The sequence below is a fragment of the Molothrus ater genome, chromosome 2 (assembly GCF_012460135.2).
Source record: "Molothrus ater isolate BHLD 08-10-18 breed brown headed cowbird chromosome 2, BPBGC_Mater_1.1, whole genome shotgun sequence".
Classification (NCBI taxonomy): Eukaryota; Metazoa; Chordata; class Aves; order Passeriformes; family Icteridae; genus Molothrus; species Molothrus ater.
In genome coordinates, this window is record NC_050479.2 from 10963668 (window position 1) to 10977913 (window position 14246).

Below are 14246 nucleotides of genomic sequence, written 5' to 3' on the forward strand. Positions count from 1 at the left end.
AGCTAAAGCTGCAGCTCTTAGGATTCTAGAGTTGATGGAGCTATGAAAGGCAAGGGAAGGTCCAGCAAGATCTAAAGAGAGGAAGAATGAGGATGATGTGGTAGCTGCTTACAGACGGGTGGTTTGTCATCTATCCCTTGCCACTGACATTCTCCCACAGGCTGGTCTTGCTCAGAGGCTTGAGGCAAATGCTGCCTTAATGGAGACAGGAGGAGGAGAAGCAGCAGGTAGACAATTAAATCTGGCTGTCATAATCCTCTGGTAAATGATTTGCTAGGGTTTTTTGGGTCTGTCTTAAGTTCAGAACAGTTGAGCTTATGCTGTATGGTCCTTCCAGCACTGGGCAGGGAAATAACTTTGTTGCTATAATTAGATTTCTTCCTTTTTTTCTTGAAAATTAAGTCTTTCTGCTGGCTTGGTTTATTTTGTTCTGGTTTTAACCTAGCTGAAATCTTAGGAAATATTTTATTTTTGTCTCCTTATCTCACTGAACCAATACCCATGGTTTGTTCCTGTTGCTGTATTGCAAGGCCACAATGCAATGAGGTAGAACAGGCAAATTGTTAAGTGGAGCTGTCCATGGTACCCAATACCATTTTACTGCCTTTGCACTTGATGCTCCTGTACAGGAGCAGTTGCAAACTTAAACTGATTCATCCCCTTACCTACCACAGTAATTTTCCACAACTGGGAAGCCACTTTTGTAGGCTTCACATTTCTTAGGATACATTTATTCCTTTATAACTTTCTATAATTGCAGCCAAGCCAGTGTACACTGACTACTAGTCCAAATATTTTTGCCATTCTTTTATTACAAACAGGCAGAATAATATTAGTAGTAGTTGGTTTTGTTTGTTTGTTTTTTTCCGGTATGTGTATTTTTTTTTAGTTTTCACAGAATAAAAATTATCCAGAAAAGTTTCTTGTGTCTGCCAAAAATATGTATTTTAAATATTAATGAAGAAGAACAAACACATGAGGATTTTCTGATGGAAAAAAATTATGTGAAATTTTAATTTACTTTAAAATAAAGTGTAAAAGATATGGATGAGAATTCCAACAGAGAGAGTTATACAAGTACATTTTATACAAATATAAAGATATATATATATGTTATTCAAATACTTGAAGGAGGATATATCTGCAGTAGCTTATTATAAAGGGAAGCTATAAATGTCCAATACTAGAGAATCAATATGTATAGCTTGTTGAGTATTTCCAATCTGCTTTCATTTAATGGGTTGGGTTTTTCCATATCTGGAAGCACTGAAAAATAAGAATCTGTAAATTTCAAAAGCAAGAGGTAATATGTACAGCTTAAATATAATGTTTGAAAAGAAAACAGGATGCTGAGGCACATGTGTTTATTCCACATGCTGCTGAGTTAATGAATAGAGATAACACTTTCCAGGTATAGATTCCATAGGAAAGCAAATTGAAGTTTTCTAGGTTCTGATGCACAGAAGGTATATAGGAAATAACTTGGGTTATGCAAGGGTCTGGATAGTTCTGTAAGAATCAGGAAAATCTGTGAAATCCTAAAGGTGTTGTAACTATCTGTTTTTAATTTAAAAGAAGAAAAATAAGTTGCTTTAAATATGACAGAAAAAATTAATAGCTGCATTCACATTGAGTTGGATTAAAAGCACTTATTTAGCTAAAAAGTGTTACTGTGACATCAAGATAAATCCATCAGTATTTCTGGTAAACATGGTGTCAAATTAGACCATATTGTATTCTGTGTAGAGGTAAATTAGAAATTTTTTTGACTGAGTATTGTCTTCACATTTTGATGCTACATCAGTATGGAAATTAATATATTACAGTGGCATTCAGTGGTGTGTGCTGCAAAATCAGTGTGTAGGTTTTTGGACTCAGAGTTGAATTTTATGTGTTTAACCTGAAGCATTATAGTTAGCATGCAGTAGCAGTAGAGTTTTTGCAGGAAAAAAAATCTCTTTTTCTCCCTGCAGTATTTCTAAATCAGTTCTAAAATTAAATTGAATTAATATACTAATAAAAAGCAACTGTGTCATTTTGGCTGGAACACAAAATAGACCTCTGGTCATGCACTTTACAGTTCAATACCAAAATGACATTCATCACAATTTTGTGTCACATTAGAAAGAGACAAGTAATATGAATTTAAAGGGATATGGCTCATTTTTACAATTACATGTCACTGGAAAAAATGAGAAAATTATTTTCTTTCTTTTTTTTTTGTTTTTATTATTAATCTGGTGTATATCTTTCTAAAACCACAAGGATTTAGTATGATTGCAAACTATCAGCATTTGAAGACAATATTATTTATCTATATAGTTTTTAAGATTTTACAGTTTTTAAAGTTTCCAAGGTCAGCTCTCACCTGAACCAGTAATATATAATTTTTTTCAATTCTTCTAAGCCACAGAGTGTCTTTGTGGTGAGTTGACCCTGGCTGCACACTAGTTGGCCACCAAATCTACTCTGTCACCCCCCTTCTCAGGTGCATGGGGGGGAAAAATACCATGAAAAGCTCATGGGTCAAGACAAGTACAGGGAGAGATCACTCACCAGTTGCCATCATAAGCAAAACAGACTCAGCTTGAGGAAATAATTGTATTTATCTCCAATTAAATCAGAGCAGGGCAATGAGAAGCAAATCTAAATCTTAAAACACCTTCCCTCCACCTGTCCACACACTTCCTAGGATCTTCTGCACTCCTGAGCTCTCTAAATCTCCACCTCCAGTGATACAAGTGGATGGGGAATTGGGGCTCTGATTAGTGCATCACATGTTGTCTCTGCTGCTCCTTCCTCCTCAGAGGGAGGACTTCTCCCAGCCTTTCCATGCCCCAGGATGGGGACATTCCCACAGTGTGCAGCTCAGGAACAGATGGCTCCAGCATGGAGACACACGTGCTGCCAGCCAGGCTGCTCCAGCATGGGCTCCTGTCTCCATGGGGCCACTGGTCCTGCCAGCACCCTGCTCCAGCACAGCCTTCCCACCGGGCCACAGCCTTTTTTTGGGCATCCCCCTGCTCTGGAGAGGATCCTTCAAGGGCTGCAGGGGCACAGCTGCCTCACCATGGTCTGCACCACAGGCTGCAGGGGAACCTCAGCTCTGGCACCTGGAGCAGCTCCTGCCCCTCCTCCTGCACTGACCTCGGTGTCTGCAGGGCTGTTTTTCTCACATATTCTCACTCCTCCCTCTCACTTCAATTACACAGGATTTCATTCCCCTTCTTAACTACATTATCCCAGAGGTTCTCCTAGTGATGACTCAGACTTGGCCAGCAGCAGGTCCATCTTGCAGATGAACTGGAGATGATTTTGGAATTCTATTTGATAGCAGCACAGGGATCAATGGCAAGAATCTGGAATTACTGTAGCAACCTGGGGTATGAAGTTAGTAAGCCATATTGCTTTTTAGTAAGCCACTAAGCTAGTTAGTAAGCCACTATTGCTTTTTTTAAGACCAGTAGGATAGACTAAAGAATTTCTGTAGGTAAAATAATAAAGTTTCCACTTTTATGACTTGTCTTCTGAAGGACAGATTTCTCCCTTTCTAGAGACAAAAGGCACAGTCAAAGGATAAAGTCTGGAAGAGATTAAAACTTTCAAATAAATCTAGAACTCTTGCTGATTTAGAAGCTTTTGGTAGAGTAGAAGAAGTTTTATATCTCCATTTATTTTGTTAAAATATACAACTGTGCAGTAGAATTGTAGCCAACTTTCTTTATCTATACTATCAGTCATGGATAATATAAAATCCATCTAGGGAAATAGTGGGCCCTCATGTCTTCCTAAATGTACAGCACCAAACTGTAGAAAAAAAAGAAGTAATAGAGAAAGAAGGATGGAATAGTTGTTTCCTACGGCTCTCCAACAAAGCAATTTGCATACCAAATCAAGCAAAATGTTTCTATGCTTTATAAGCTTTTTAGATAAACTGTGGCTTAAGCCAAAAATAATTCTATTTATAATTTTTTTTCAAAGTGAGAATGAAATCTCCTTTAATTTTATAGTATTTATTGTATGTTCAGAAAACAGGTCTGCAGTAATTTTCTTTTGGTTTCTCATGTACAGCTTATACCCAAAACCAGTAATACAGAGAACATAAGCCCAGGTCTGCTTTATAGGGAGAATCTGCCCAGAGCCTACTGTCACCTCTTTCAAATACTATTCTTGAACAGAATTGGTATTAATATTCAAGTCATTATAATTCCTATAATTTATGTTAAGAAGAAAACATTTTCCTTTACATTATTGTCAACTCCATAGCAAACAACTTTTTTCACTATTTTTCGCTTTTCCATTTCCATCAGCTGTCCTGAATTTCCATAATTCATAACAATAATAACACAATAACCAACATAGTGCACATCAAGCAACAAACATTTCATAGCTGTTTGTCACAAAACAGTTAGGAAACATCGTATACTCTTCATTGATTGCTTTAATCCTAACAAAGTGCCAGTAATGTGTCTCCAGATTAAATCACTAGGGTTTAACTGCCTAGAAAATTAATTTCTTCCTTATTTCTAATAGAATATTGAGCAGAGGTGCATACTCTTAATGGGTAAATTCATTCTGGTAACTAAATGCTAGCATATTGTTTTGGGGATAGTTTTCCACCAGATGTTTCCATGGTTCTTTGATTTATATTGTTGCATCTGAGTAGACACTCTTATGTCAGCCTTATGGTTTTATGTGATTTAAAGCAGAGGAGAAATTTATGTAAATGACTGAAGATTAGAATATAAATGTTGAATTTAGGACTACAGTTTTCTTAAAGTAGTTCATAGTACCTTTAAGTGCTTTTGGATCTGTACCTTACACTGCAGGAAGGAGAGGCAATACATTTTTTCCCCTTAAATCATTTTGTGACCATTCATTTTTTCTGACAGAAATTAGCTTGGTTTTGGTACTTTTTTCATGTTGCTGCAGGGCTTTTCCATAACAATAAATGATTCTTAAGTATGTTTGTTAACCTTAGATACTAATGTAAATTGTGAAAAGCATCTTTGTGGTAATAACTCTGGGATGAGCCTGTGAAGATGTGGCTTTGAGTAAAACAGCTAAAGAACTTTTGTTCTCTTCATAAAAAATACCTTTTAAAAAATGTTAATGTCTTCATGGGAGGTTCTGCTTTGTGCAGTATCCATTACCAACAAAAATCTTTTTCATGAGCTGTGGAATCCAGGAAAACTTTATCAGTACATGTGTTTCTGTTTAATCATGTTAAAAGTGCTAAATGCTTAGAGTACTTGAAAAAAAGCATCTCTGATTGAGTTCTTTATGGTGATCTGAAATGCAGATGGCCAGAAAGCTTCTCTCATGTTCTGGTGGTAGTTCACACTTCTCCTTCCTACACATCCTGTTCCCATTTCAGCATTAGAGATCTTAAGTTCTAAGACCACCCCTGCCATTGAGCTAGCTATTTGCTTTTCTACTTTGTAAGTGAGGCCTATTACATAATATGTCAGAGGATAAATGAAAAAATTCCTTTGTTTACCTTTGTGTCAAGTGAAATAAGTGTGGCAATCTTGTGCTAGTTGCTCTTTTGTGTTTGTGTATGCTGGGGGAGAGAGAAAACCTAATTTAAGATGCTGTGAGTACAGGAAATAAGCTCAGAGTACTTGAATGAGCTTTCACTTCGCATTTCACTTCATAGTACTTTACTGACTGGTTGTTGTTTCTGTCATTTAGAGAAGTGGATTCATAGATAACAAGTAATTTCTACAAATTTTGCTTCTAAAACCTCCAGAGTTCCAGAAGCAGAATTTCCCATCTCTTCTTGCTTTGATTTCCTATTCCAAATGAATGGACCTCCACATATAAGTAGAAACTTTGTTCTGAGTTGTTTCTTCCATAAGTGGTCAGGATCTTATCTTCACACAGGTGCATGCAGTAGCACAAAGGTCTCAAGTGCCTTGCTGGAAAGAAGACACTTAATCTAATATATTTTTTCTCAAAATATACTTTGTTATGATTTACCTATGTAAGGCTCCCTACTGTGCAACGTAAAGGCTCTAGTGCTAAAATCAGTGTGAAATACGATGAATATGTGCAAAAACTAGTGAATATGCGCAAAAACTGTGTACTTTTTTTGAGCTGGGCATTACCAAAAGGGAAATAGGTAGTGGAAAGACCAAATCAGACTTGCAAGAGTAGACAATATTTGCATTTAGACAAACAACCTAGCTATTGCTGCAATTTTTTTCTAACAGTGAAATCATGTATCTGAAAATAATAGTCAAAAGTTGGGCTAGATATTATTGTATTAATGTGCATCGCAGAAAGAAAATAAGATCTCATATCTCAAAGTAAGAGGCTTTTATGTGTCTATTCTGGCTCTTAGAAAATCTTGCAGTTTTTGCTACAAAGGTACCTTAAAAACCTTACACATTCCACAGGCAAAGCAAAGTGTGCTGGGACACTGCGGGGCAGCAGGGTGCTTGAGGCAACATGACTGGACTGTCACGTAGCTTGTAAGGACCCTGCAGAAAAATATTTCTCATCATATCAAAATATAATAAAACAGGATGCAGATTACTGCCATGTTATGCTCATCACAGCTACTTCTTATTCTGAAAGTGTGGGGCTTCAAAATAGTTTGGAAAAAAAACCCCAACACATCAGCAGAACAGTTTTTACTGAGAGGAGTCTAAGGAATAATTTGGGGATGGGGGTGTGTGTGTCCTGTGACAACCTAAAAGAAATTGTGATAAAACAAAATGGAAAGTGTAGTAAAAGTAAGCTAAATCTCAACAGTACAGACCTCTGCTTCAGCTACAGCCCCTTCTCCAGGACTGTGGGCAAACACCACAGCAACCTGCTGACATTGACCCCTGTGCCCCAGGCTCTGATGGTGTTCGTGTTCAAGCTGTCCCTGTAAAATTTGTGCAAAAGCACATTCAACTGACACAATGCAATTTAATGATTTAGTAACTGGCAATGGAGTTTGATCACGTTAGAACAAGTAAACTTCAGAGTGGTTCATTTGTAAACTTCAATCATAACCTTATGACCAAAGATATATATTTACAAAAGCATAAGGAGTAGTTATGTTCATCTTTAACATTCCTGGAAAGTTGTATCCTGCCAATTTTAAGTGTTTCTTGGACAAATTTTAGTTAATGTTAGCAGGTTTACTGACTTGCTCTGCAATTTATGCTATGTATTTAGAAAGAGAAAGCAAACATATAATTTTATTCTGGAGTGTGATATGCTGAAGTATTTGGTTTCCTCCAGAAAAACTAGCTTCAGCATTTTACTTGAAAGCCTTCGTATGGACATAGGATTCCGACACACTTCCTGAAGTTGTGAAAATCTGTCATAAGTATGAATATCACAGTGTAGATTGCTGAAGTTATTTCAGTTCCTGCTTATTTTAGCAGTAAACTGTTGAAAAATATTTTACACTTTTTTGTTTATATATTCTGAGGAATTCAAAGGAAAAATACTCATGCCCTAGTGATGACTAAAAATATGAAAATATTGATTATTTATAGATACGAACTTGATTCAACAGGCATACAGTGTTACAAGCTAAGCTACAGATTCAGAATTCTGTTGTTTTTAAACATGAAGTAAGGTAGCTACAGGAATTCCACAAGAAAAATTATTTTATTTTATCATAAAAGATGCAGAAAAATGTATCCCAATGCATTTAGTAAAACTTGAGAATGGCCCATATTGGTTATCTTTTGATAGTTTTAATTCTATGTGTAAATAGAAACACTGCAATACTTTTTCTTCCAAGTGTTGTTCACCCCAGTCCTGTTAAAAAAAAACCAAAAAATAAACCAACTAACAAACTCCAAACTCCAAACCAAACCTAAAAAACAACAGCAACAACAAAACCAACCTCCCCCTCTGCAAAAAAAAAAAAAAAACAAAAAAAAACCAAACCAAAACCCCAAAGCAAAACCAAAACCAAACAAAAAACCACGAGTGTTTGGCTTCTCACAATTGGAGAAGAAGCTGTCCTTTAATGGAATCAGAAGTTGTACAGTCTCTGCTTTCCTGACATTTTTTATTTGAGTTTATAGCTAATAGGAATTTTGCACATTTTGCAGTTTAAATCTTACCATGCTTTGTAAACTCTTATATTTGATATATACCTTTGGGTGTGTAGAAGTACATTTGGTCACAACTGTTATTTTATTGATGTGCAGAGTATACTGCAATGCTCTCTAGTAGAAGCAATACAAAAGGGGATAAAAGGTTGCAGAGATGTACTGAAAGGTATTTGCTAAAAATAATGAGGTGTCCTTATGCCTACTCATCTTGGATTTTTCATTTGGAATTCAGAGGAGAGCAAAAACTTTCACCTCTTTCCACCTTTCCAGAATGTGATAAAGCATTTTTTTCATACTTAACTTCCTTATGAAGATGTGATTGTGTTGGGTATTTTGCAGGAGCTTCAGGATGGCATTGGGCAGCAGCAAACTGTTGTCAAAACATTGAATGCAACTGGTGAAGAGATTATTGAGCAGTCATCAAAGGCAGATGCCAAGGTGCTGAAGGAACAACTGGAAAGTTTGAATAACCGGTGGAAGGAGATCTGCAGACAGTTGGTAGAGAAAAAAAAGAGGTAGGTTAAAAGAGGGTAAAAATATCATGAAATTATTTTTAGTTGTTCTAGATTTGATTCTGGCTTGAAATTTCAAAGGACCTCTCAACATCTAGACTTTTCAAATATAAAAGGAATTATCACTAATTGAAATTTGCATCCTATAAATTGTTCATACACTATAATTTGTTTAATTATTTTCTACTTACTCCTGTCAGTGACCACCACTCCCTTCCAAACTCCATATTTTTATCTTTTAACCCCTAATGTTTAAAAGAACTAAACAAGCATCCATAACTGCTCAATTTTAAGTGGAACAGTACAGAATTTACTGGTTATAATCTTTCTGTTTGATTGCATGTCATTAAAGCACATCTCTGTAATACTAATAATACCTTGGTTAATTTAAAAAGATAATCCTAATCTATTTCATCTATAAAAATCAATGCCATTAACATCTACATTTCATAGGCTGGATTTAAGAAAATGGATTTATCAATTTAATATTATTTATGATCACTTTTAGATAAATTTGTTCTTCTCATGCAGGCACAGAAAGCTAGAGCGTTTGAGTTACAGATAATACAAAAATAGTTTTATACCTTTAAAAAGAGAATTTCCAATGTAAAAAAAAAAGATAGGTTTTATTAAAGAGCATGTTCTTAACCTAGATGCTACGCCTAGCTGGATATGCCATTCTGCTTTAAAATACAGTAGAAAATACAGGTAGAGCTTTCGTCATGCATGTTTTTTTAAAATCACAGAATATTCCTTATAGAGATATATTGATCAGTACTGGTGATGTACTAGAAGAACTGGTAGTGTGCAACAAGATTTTTTTACTTCTGATGTGTCATTTTTCTGTTCAGAGCCACTGAGGCGAAAAAGCTGTGAAAATGTTTACTAGCATCAAAAAGGGAGTGTCCTGGAGGGTTATTACTGAGCCTAATCATGATTAAAGTTTCACTTGGAGCATGTTATCAGTCGTTGGAACAGGCTGCCCAAGGTAGTCATTGAGTCACCATAGAATCACAGAATGATTGAGGTTGAAAGGGAACTTAAAGTTCATTGAGCTCCAACCCCTCTGGCATAGACAGTGAAATCTCTACTAGATCAGGTTTCCCAGAGCCTCATCCAGCCTGGCCTTGAAAACTTCCAGTGATTTTAACTCCACAATCTCTCTGGACAACCTATTTTGGTGCCTCACAACACAGAAGCAAATAATTTCTTCTTAATATCTAATCTAAACACTCTTTTGTACTAAGGCAATTCTCCTTTGTCCTATCACTACATAGCCCTGTGAAAAGTCTCTTTTCAGCCTTCCTGAAGTTCCCCTTTGGGTACTGGAAAGTGCTATAAGGTTTCCCAGTGGTATTTAGAAGACATGTAGATGTGTCACTAAGGGACATGGTTTAGGGATGGGAGTACTACTGGGTTAATGGTTGGACTCAATGGTCCTGAAGGTCTTTTCCAACCTAAATAATTCTGTGTTAAAAGAAGGAGATGCAGCAAATAATCCATAGCTGTCAGAAGTTTAAATAATTATTTCTGCTGTATTTCCAGGTGTTGATGGTACTGTTATTTGCTGCACGAGGGAGTCCTTGGCCTTTATTTGTCACATAAAAAGCTGTTCTTTTGTACATTGGAAACTCATCTGTGTTTCCAAGCATTAACTTGTTATGTAAGTGCTAACACAAAATAATAACACATCATTTTAACAGCCCTGTAATCTGCTATGGCAACACAGAAGAAAGAGATTTGTGGTTGAGCTTTGTCTGAGCATATAAAATATATTCCTGTTCTGGTTAAGACTGCTATTCTTCATCCGTTCATATATCGGTAGAAATGTCTAACTGAATGTTCTTTTGGCTTAATGCAGTGTTAGAATATTACATAGAATTTCTTGGCACATTCTGCATTTTAAGGAAGCCTAGGATTTGTTAAGTGGGAATAATCCAATTATGTTCCCTAGATGAAGGTTCTTAAACACTTGCACGTTTTCCCCCTTTTGTTCTGTTTAGTATGTTGACCGATTGGTTTTGTTTTCCTCTAGAATGACAGCTTGTGTAATTTAGAGGAAAATGATTGCAGAGACCTCAGTTAGTGAACTTTGCATGAATAATAGCACTGCACTGGGAGGAATACAGATAGTGTTGTGTTACACTGATAGAAATGTTCCTGGTGTACTTCAGTGAGACTCATGTGCATCAGGATGCTTCTATTCACCTCCCAGTCTTGGCTGTGCCAGAGACAGGGAATGCTTTTTGCTCCCAGGTCTTGGAAACACCTGCTATCCTAACTTTTGTCACCACACATGTGTTTTCTTTTTCTCTTTTCTCTTTTCTTTTCTTTTCTTTTCTTTTCTTTTCTTTTCTTTTCTTTTCTTTTCTTTTCTTTTCTTTTCTTTTCTTTTCTTTTCTTTTCTTTTCTTTTCTTTTCTTTTCTTTTCTTTTCTTTTCTTTTCTTTTCTTTTCTTTTTTCTCTCCTCTCCTCTCCTCTCCTCTCCTCTCCTCTCCTCTCCTCTCCTCTCCTCTCCTCTCCTCTCCTCTCCTCTCCTCTCCTCTCCTCTCCTCTCCTCTCCTCTCCTCTCCTCTCCTCTCCTCTCCTCTCCTCTCCTCTCCTCTCCCTTTTCTCTTTTTCACTCTTCTATAGTGAATTTTCAAAGGAAAGAAACCTGGTTGACAGGAAAAAGTGTTGTGTTCTAAGTAGGTCTCAATTATTGATGAACCTGGACATGAAAAGACCACAGGCTTATCAGCTGCATGGTCTTTATATAACCATGGTGACATGGGATTTGCATAACTCTTATGCTTTGACATCTTTAAGTTTTTCATTATTTGTCCTAATTCGGTTTTGGGTACAGTCAGATTCTCTCTTTTTAGGACTTGAAACCCATGTCACCCAAAATGCTTTAACTTATCTTTAAGATCAAAGCATGAGGCAAACAAAAGTTAAAAGAAGAGGCCTCTGCTTGCAGTCCAAAGAGCTAAAGCTAATATAGTTATGGCATTGTCCAATGCATATGTTGGTACTATGTCAAATTTATCTAAATATATGAGTAGAATATAAATTACAAAAAATATAGGTAAATTGACATATTCGATTTCTCTTTTTCAGAACAGCTTTAATGGACTATTGAAAAAAACCCAAACCACCTGTAAAGTCAGAATGCTTATATTGTGACTCACATAAGTTTTAATAGTCCTTTTATTTTTGTCTATGTTTCCTAAAAATTAAATTTTCATAGTTAAAATAATGTTATTAAAGTCAATTTTGAGAATGAGAAAATGGGAGGAACATTTTAAAACCATATTTAATGAAGGTGATACTGAAGGGAGAGCAGACCTGGTATAACACATCTTCATATAATAATTTCAAAGAAAAATAAAATAGATATTAACATTTAGAACCTTCTTCAAACAGAAAAGAAAACTGACTATAATAATAATAATTTTAATAGGTTTCAATTTTTATTCTTTGTAGTTAATACAATATGCTCTGCTTTAAAGTTAACTCTCAGTAGCTCAGAGTAGTGATCAGCTGAAATTTTTTTTCCTATTACATTTTTTTGCTCAGCAAATCTCAAGATAAAGTGGCAAGAAATTAGCAATTGAATGGATTCCAGAAATGAAATCTGTTAGTGATTTCAGATTCAAGTGTAATGCTGCTAAGCATTATTTGGCAAGGAAACTTTATATATTGTAAGCTCTGTTTTTGCTATTTTCTTACCCAAAGAAATTGATTTTGATAATCCTGCACAGTTTTACATGAAGTTTTGAACTTTTATGTGGCACATTGACGGTCCCTTCTAGATATATTTTTCAAACTGAATTCAAAGATCAGCTGGGGCTGAGGGGAGGAGGGAAGCAATTACAGGAGTAACAGAAAGTGATACAGATATTTTTAGGAGGTGCATGAATGTGAGAAATTTGTTGGAGACATGAGGTGCATGGTGACATTTCAAAGAATGCTGATGACATTATGCCTCAGGTAGTCAAAGGCTGAGTTGATAGTGGGAACTCCAAAACTGAGCAGATGGGCAACAAGTGGCAGATGATCTCGATCAGAGACAAATGTGAGGCAAGGAATATTTCAGACAAACAGACTATCCCATACTTAAATGATGCTGAGCTTGTTACAACTCCAAAACGTGATCCTGACCTTATTGCTGAAAGTGTTTACAGGCACAGGATGGGGTGGCAGCAAAAGAAAAAGCCATAGTGCTTTAGGTTGCATCAGCAAGGGTATTACAAACCAAAAAAAAACTGTTTTGGTGATATCAAACACTGTAGTGTACTCATGTTGGTTACTGTGTGCAGAGCTCTGTGCATGTCAAAGGATACAAAGGGCACACAGAAAATATTCATAGGGGGAGGCAGATGAAATGAGCCAAGGATTGGAGTGGCTGCACTAAGCAGGGGGGACTAAGCAGGTGGGGATCTTCAGTCTGGAGAGAAACCTCAGGAGGGTTATGACTGAGGTTTACAAAGTTGAACTGATGGGTAAAGTGTAAGTGGAACAGAATGTTATTGACCTAATTCCTCAGTACCTAGAAGGGAAGATTCCTTGTTGGAAATGTAAGAGATGGTAAAATGGATTTAAGATTTACATTATGGTTTAGGAATATCCAAGATGTGCCACAGAAGGTTATGAAGGAAAATATCACAACTCAGCCCTACACAATTCTTAACCTAGCGTCCGTGGATCCTGGGAGAGTATGAGGTGAATGGAGTAAAGAAAATGGCCTGTCTTCTGTGTTCCCCTTAACCACCATCTCCTGTCCCCAGTGCTGATGGCTCTCTGGGCTTTTCTGAAACACTTGGGTATTTTTCATGTTCTGGGTCATTGATTATATTTTGGGCAGGAGTGGGAAAATTCTCCAAAATTGCTTTGCAGTTTTCCTGAGGTTGTATGGTGAAATGGTCTACTATTTATTCATAATACTATCACTGCATTAATAAAGACCCTGTAAATTCAAAATATTTCCTGTAACCACCATGAACCCCATGGTTTCAAGCTAACTTGGAAAGATTTAAACAGGATATAATTCAAAAAGTTTCACCGTGTTAATTCAGTTTTCAAAAATAATTTGGAATAAATAATAAACTACCTGAATAATAAGAACTGTAAACCATATCAAAACCATGATATTCTATAAATTGCTGAAACTGATCATAGGTTCACTAGATGCTGATATTAATCTCATTGATGGACTGACAGTTTTAATGAATAAGAATTATTTGGACTGCAAAAGGTCAACTTAATTAAAAACAGACAAGAAAACAAACTAAATCTCAAAACAATTTGAGGAACTCGTACTGCTCTTCAGTAAAAAGGAGTTGATTTTCAGTTTTAAAAGGTCAAATGCTGATCCCAGGCAAAGCACAGACTTAAAATTGACTTTGAATCTCCTTTCTTTGGTACTGAAGATCAAGAGGTTATGCTTGAGTTATGTTTGCGTAGGATGTTATCTTCCACTTGCCTTTATCTAAGAGTTTCAAAGCTGTAGAAGTTTGAATTCAGTGTTTAAAGTTTCTGTATCTTGCAGTCTAATCCATCCTGCTAAGAATTAGATGAGAATGTAATTTTAGCACATCTAGTCATTTTATCTTACTAAAAACTTTGAAACACACCAGGCAGTTGAATAAAGTGGAGCTTGATTGAAAGTCTGATACACTGGTAG

The 14246-nt window shown here is 36.2% G+C and overlaps 1 protein-coding gene across 4 annotated transcripts in view; it reads left to right on the forward strand.

Moving 5' to 3' along the window:
* Positions 1-14246, forward strand: part of DMD (dystrophin) — a 1044614-nt gene that overhangs the window by 642228 nt on the left and 388140 nt on the right. For all 4 annotated transcript variants that reach the window (XM_054518613.1, XM_036378966.2, XM_036378958.2 and 1 more), the window contains one exon: positions 8409-8584. In XM_054518613.1, coding sequence (XP_054374588.1) covers positions 8409-8584 — 176 coding nt within the window. The remainder of the gene's footprint in view (positions 1-8408; positions 8585-14246) is intronic.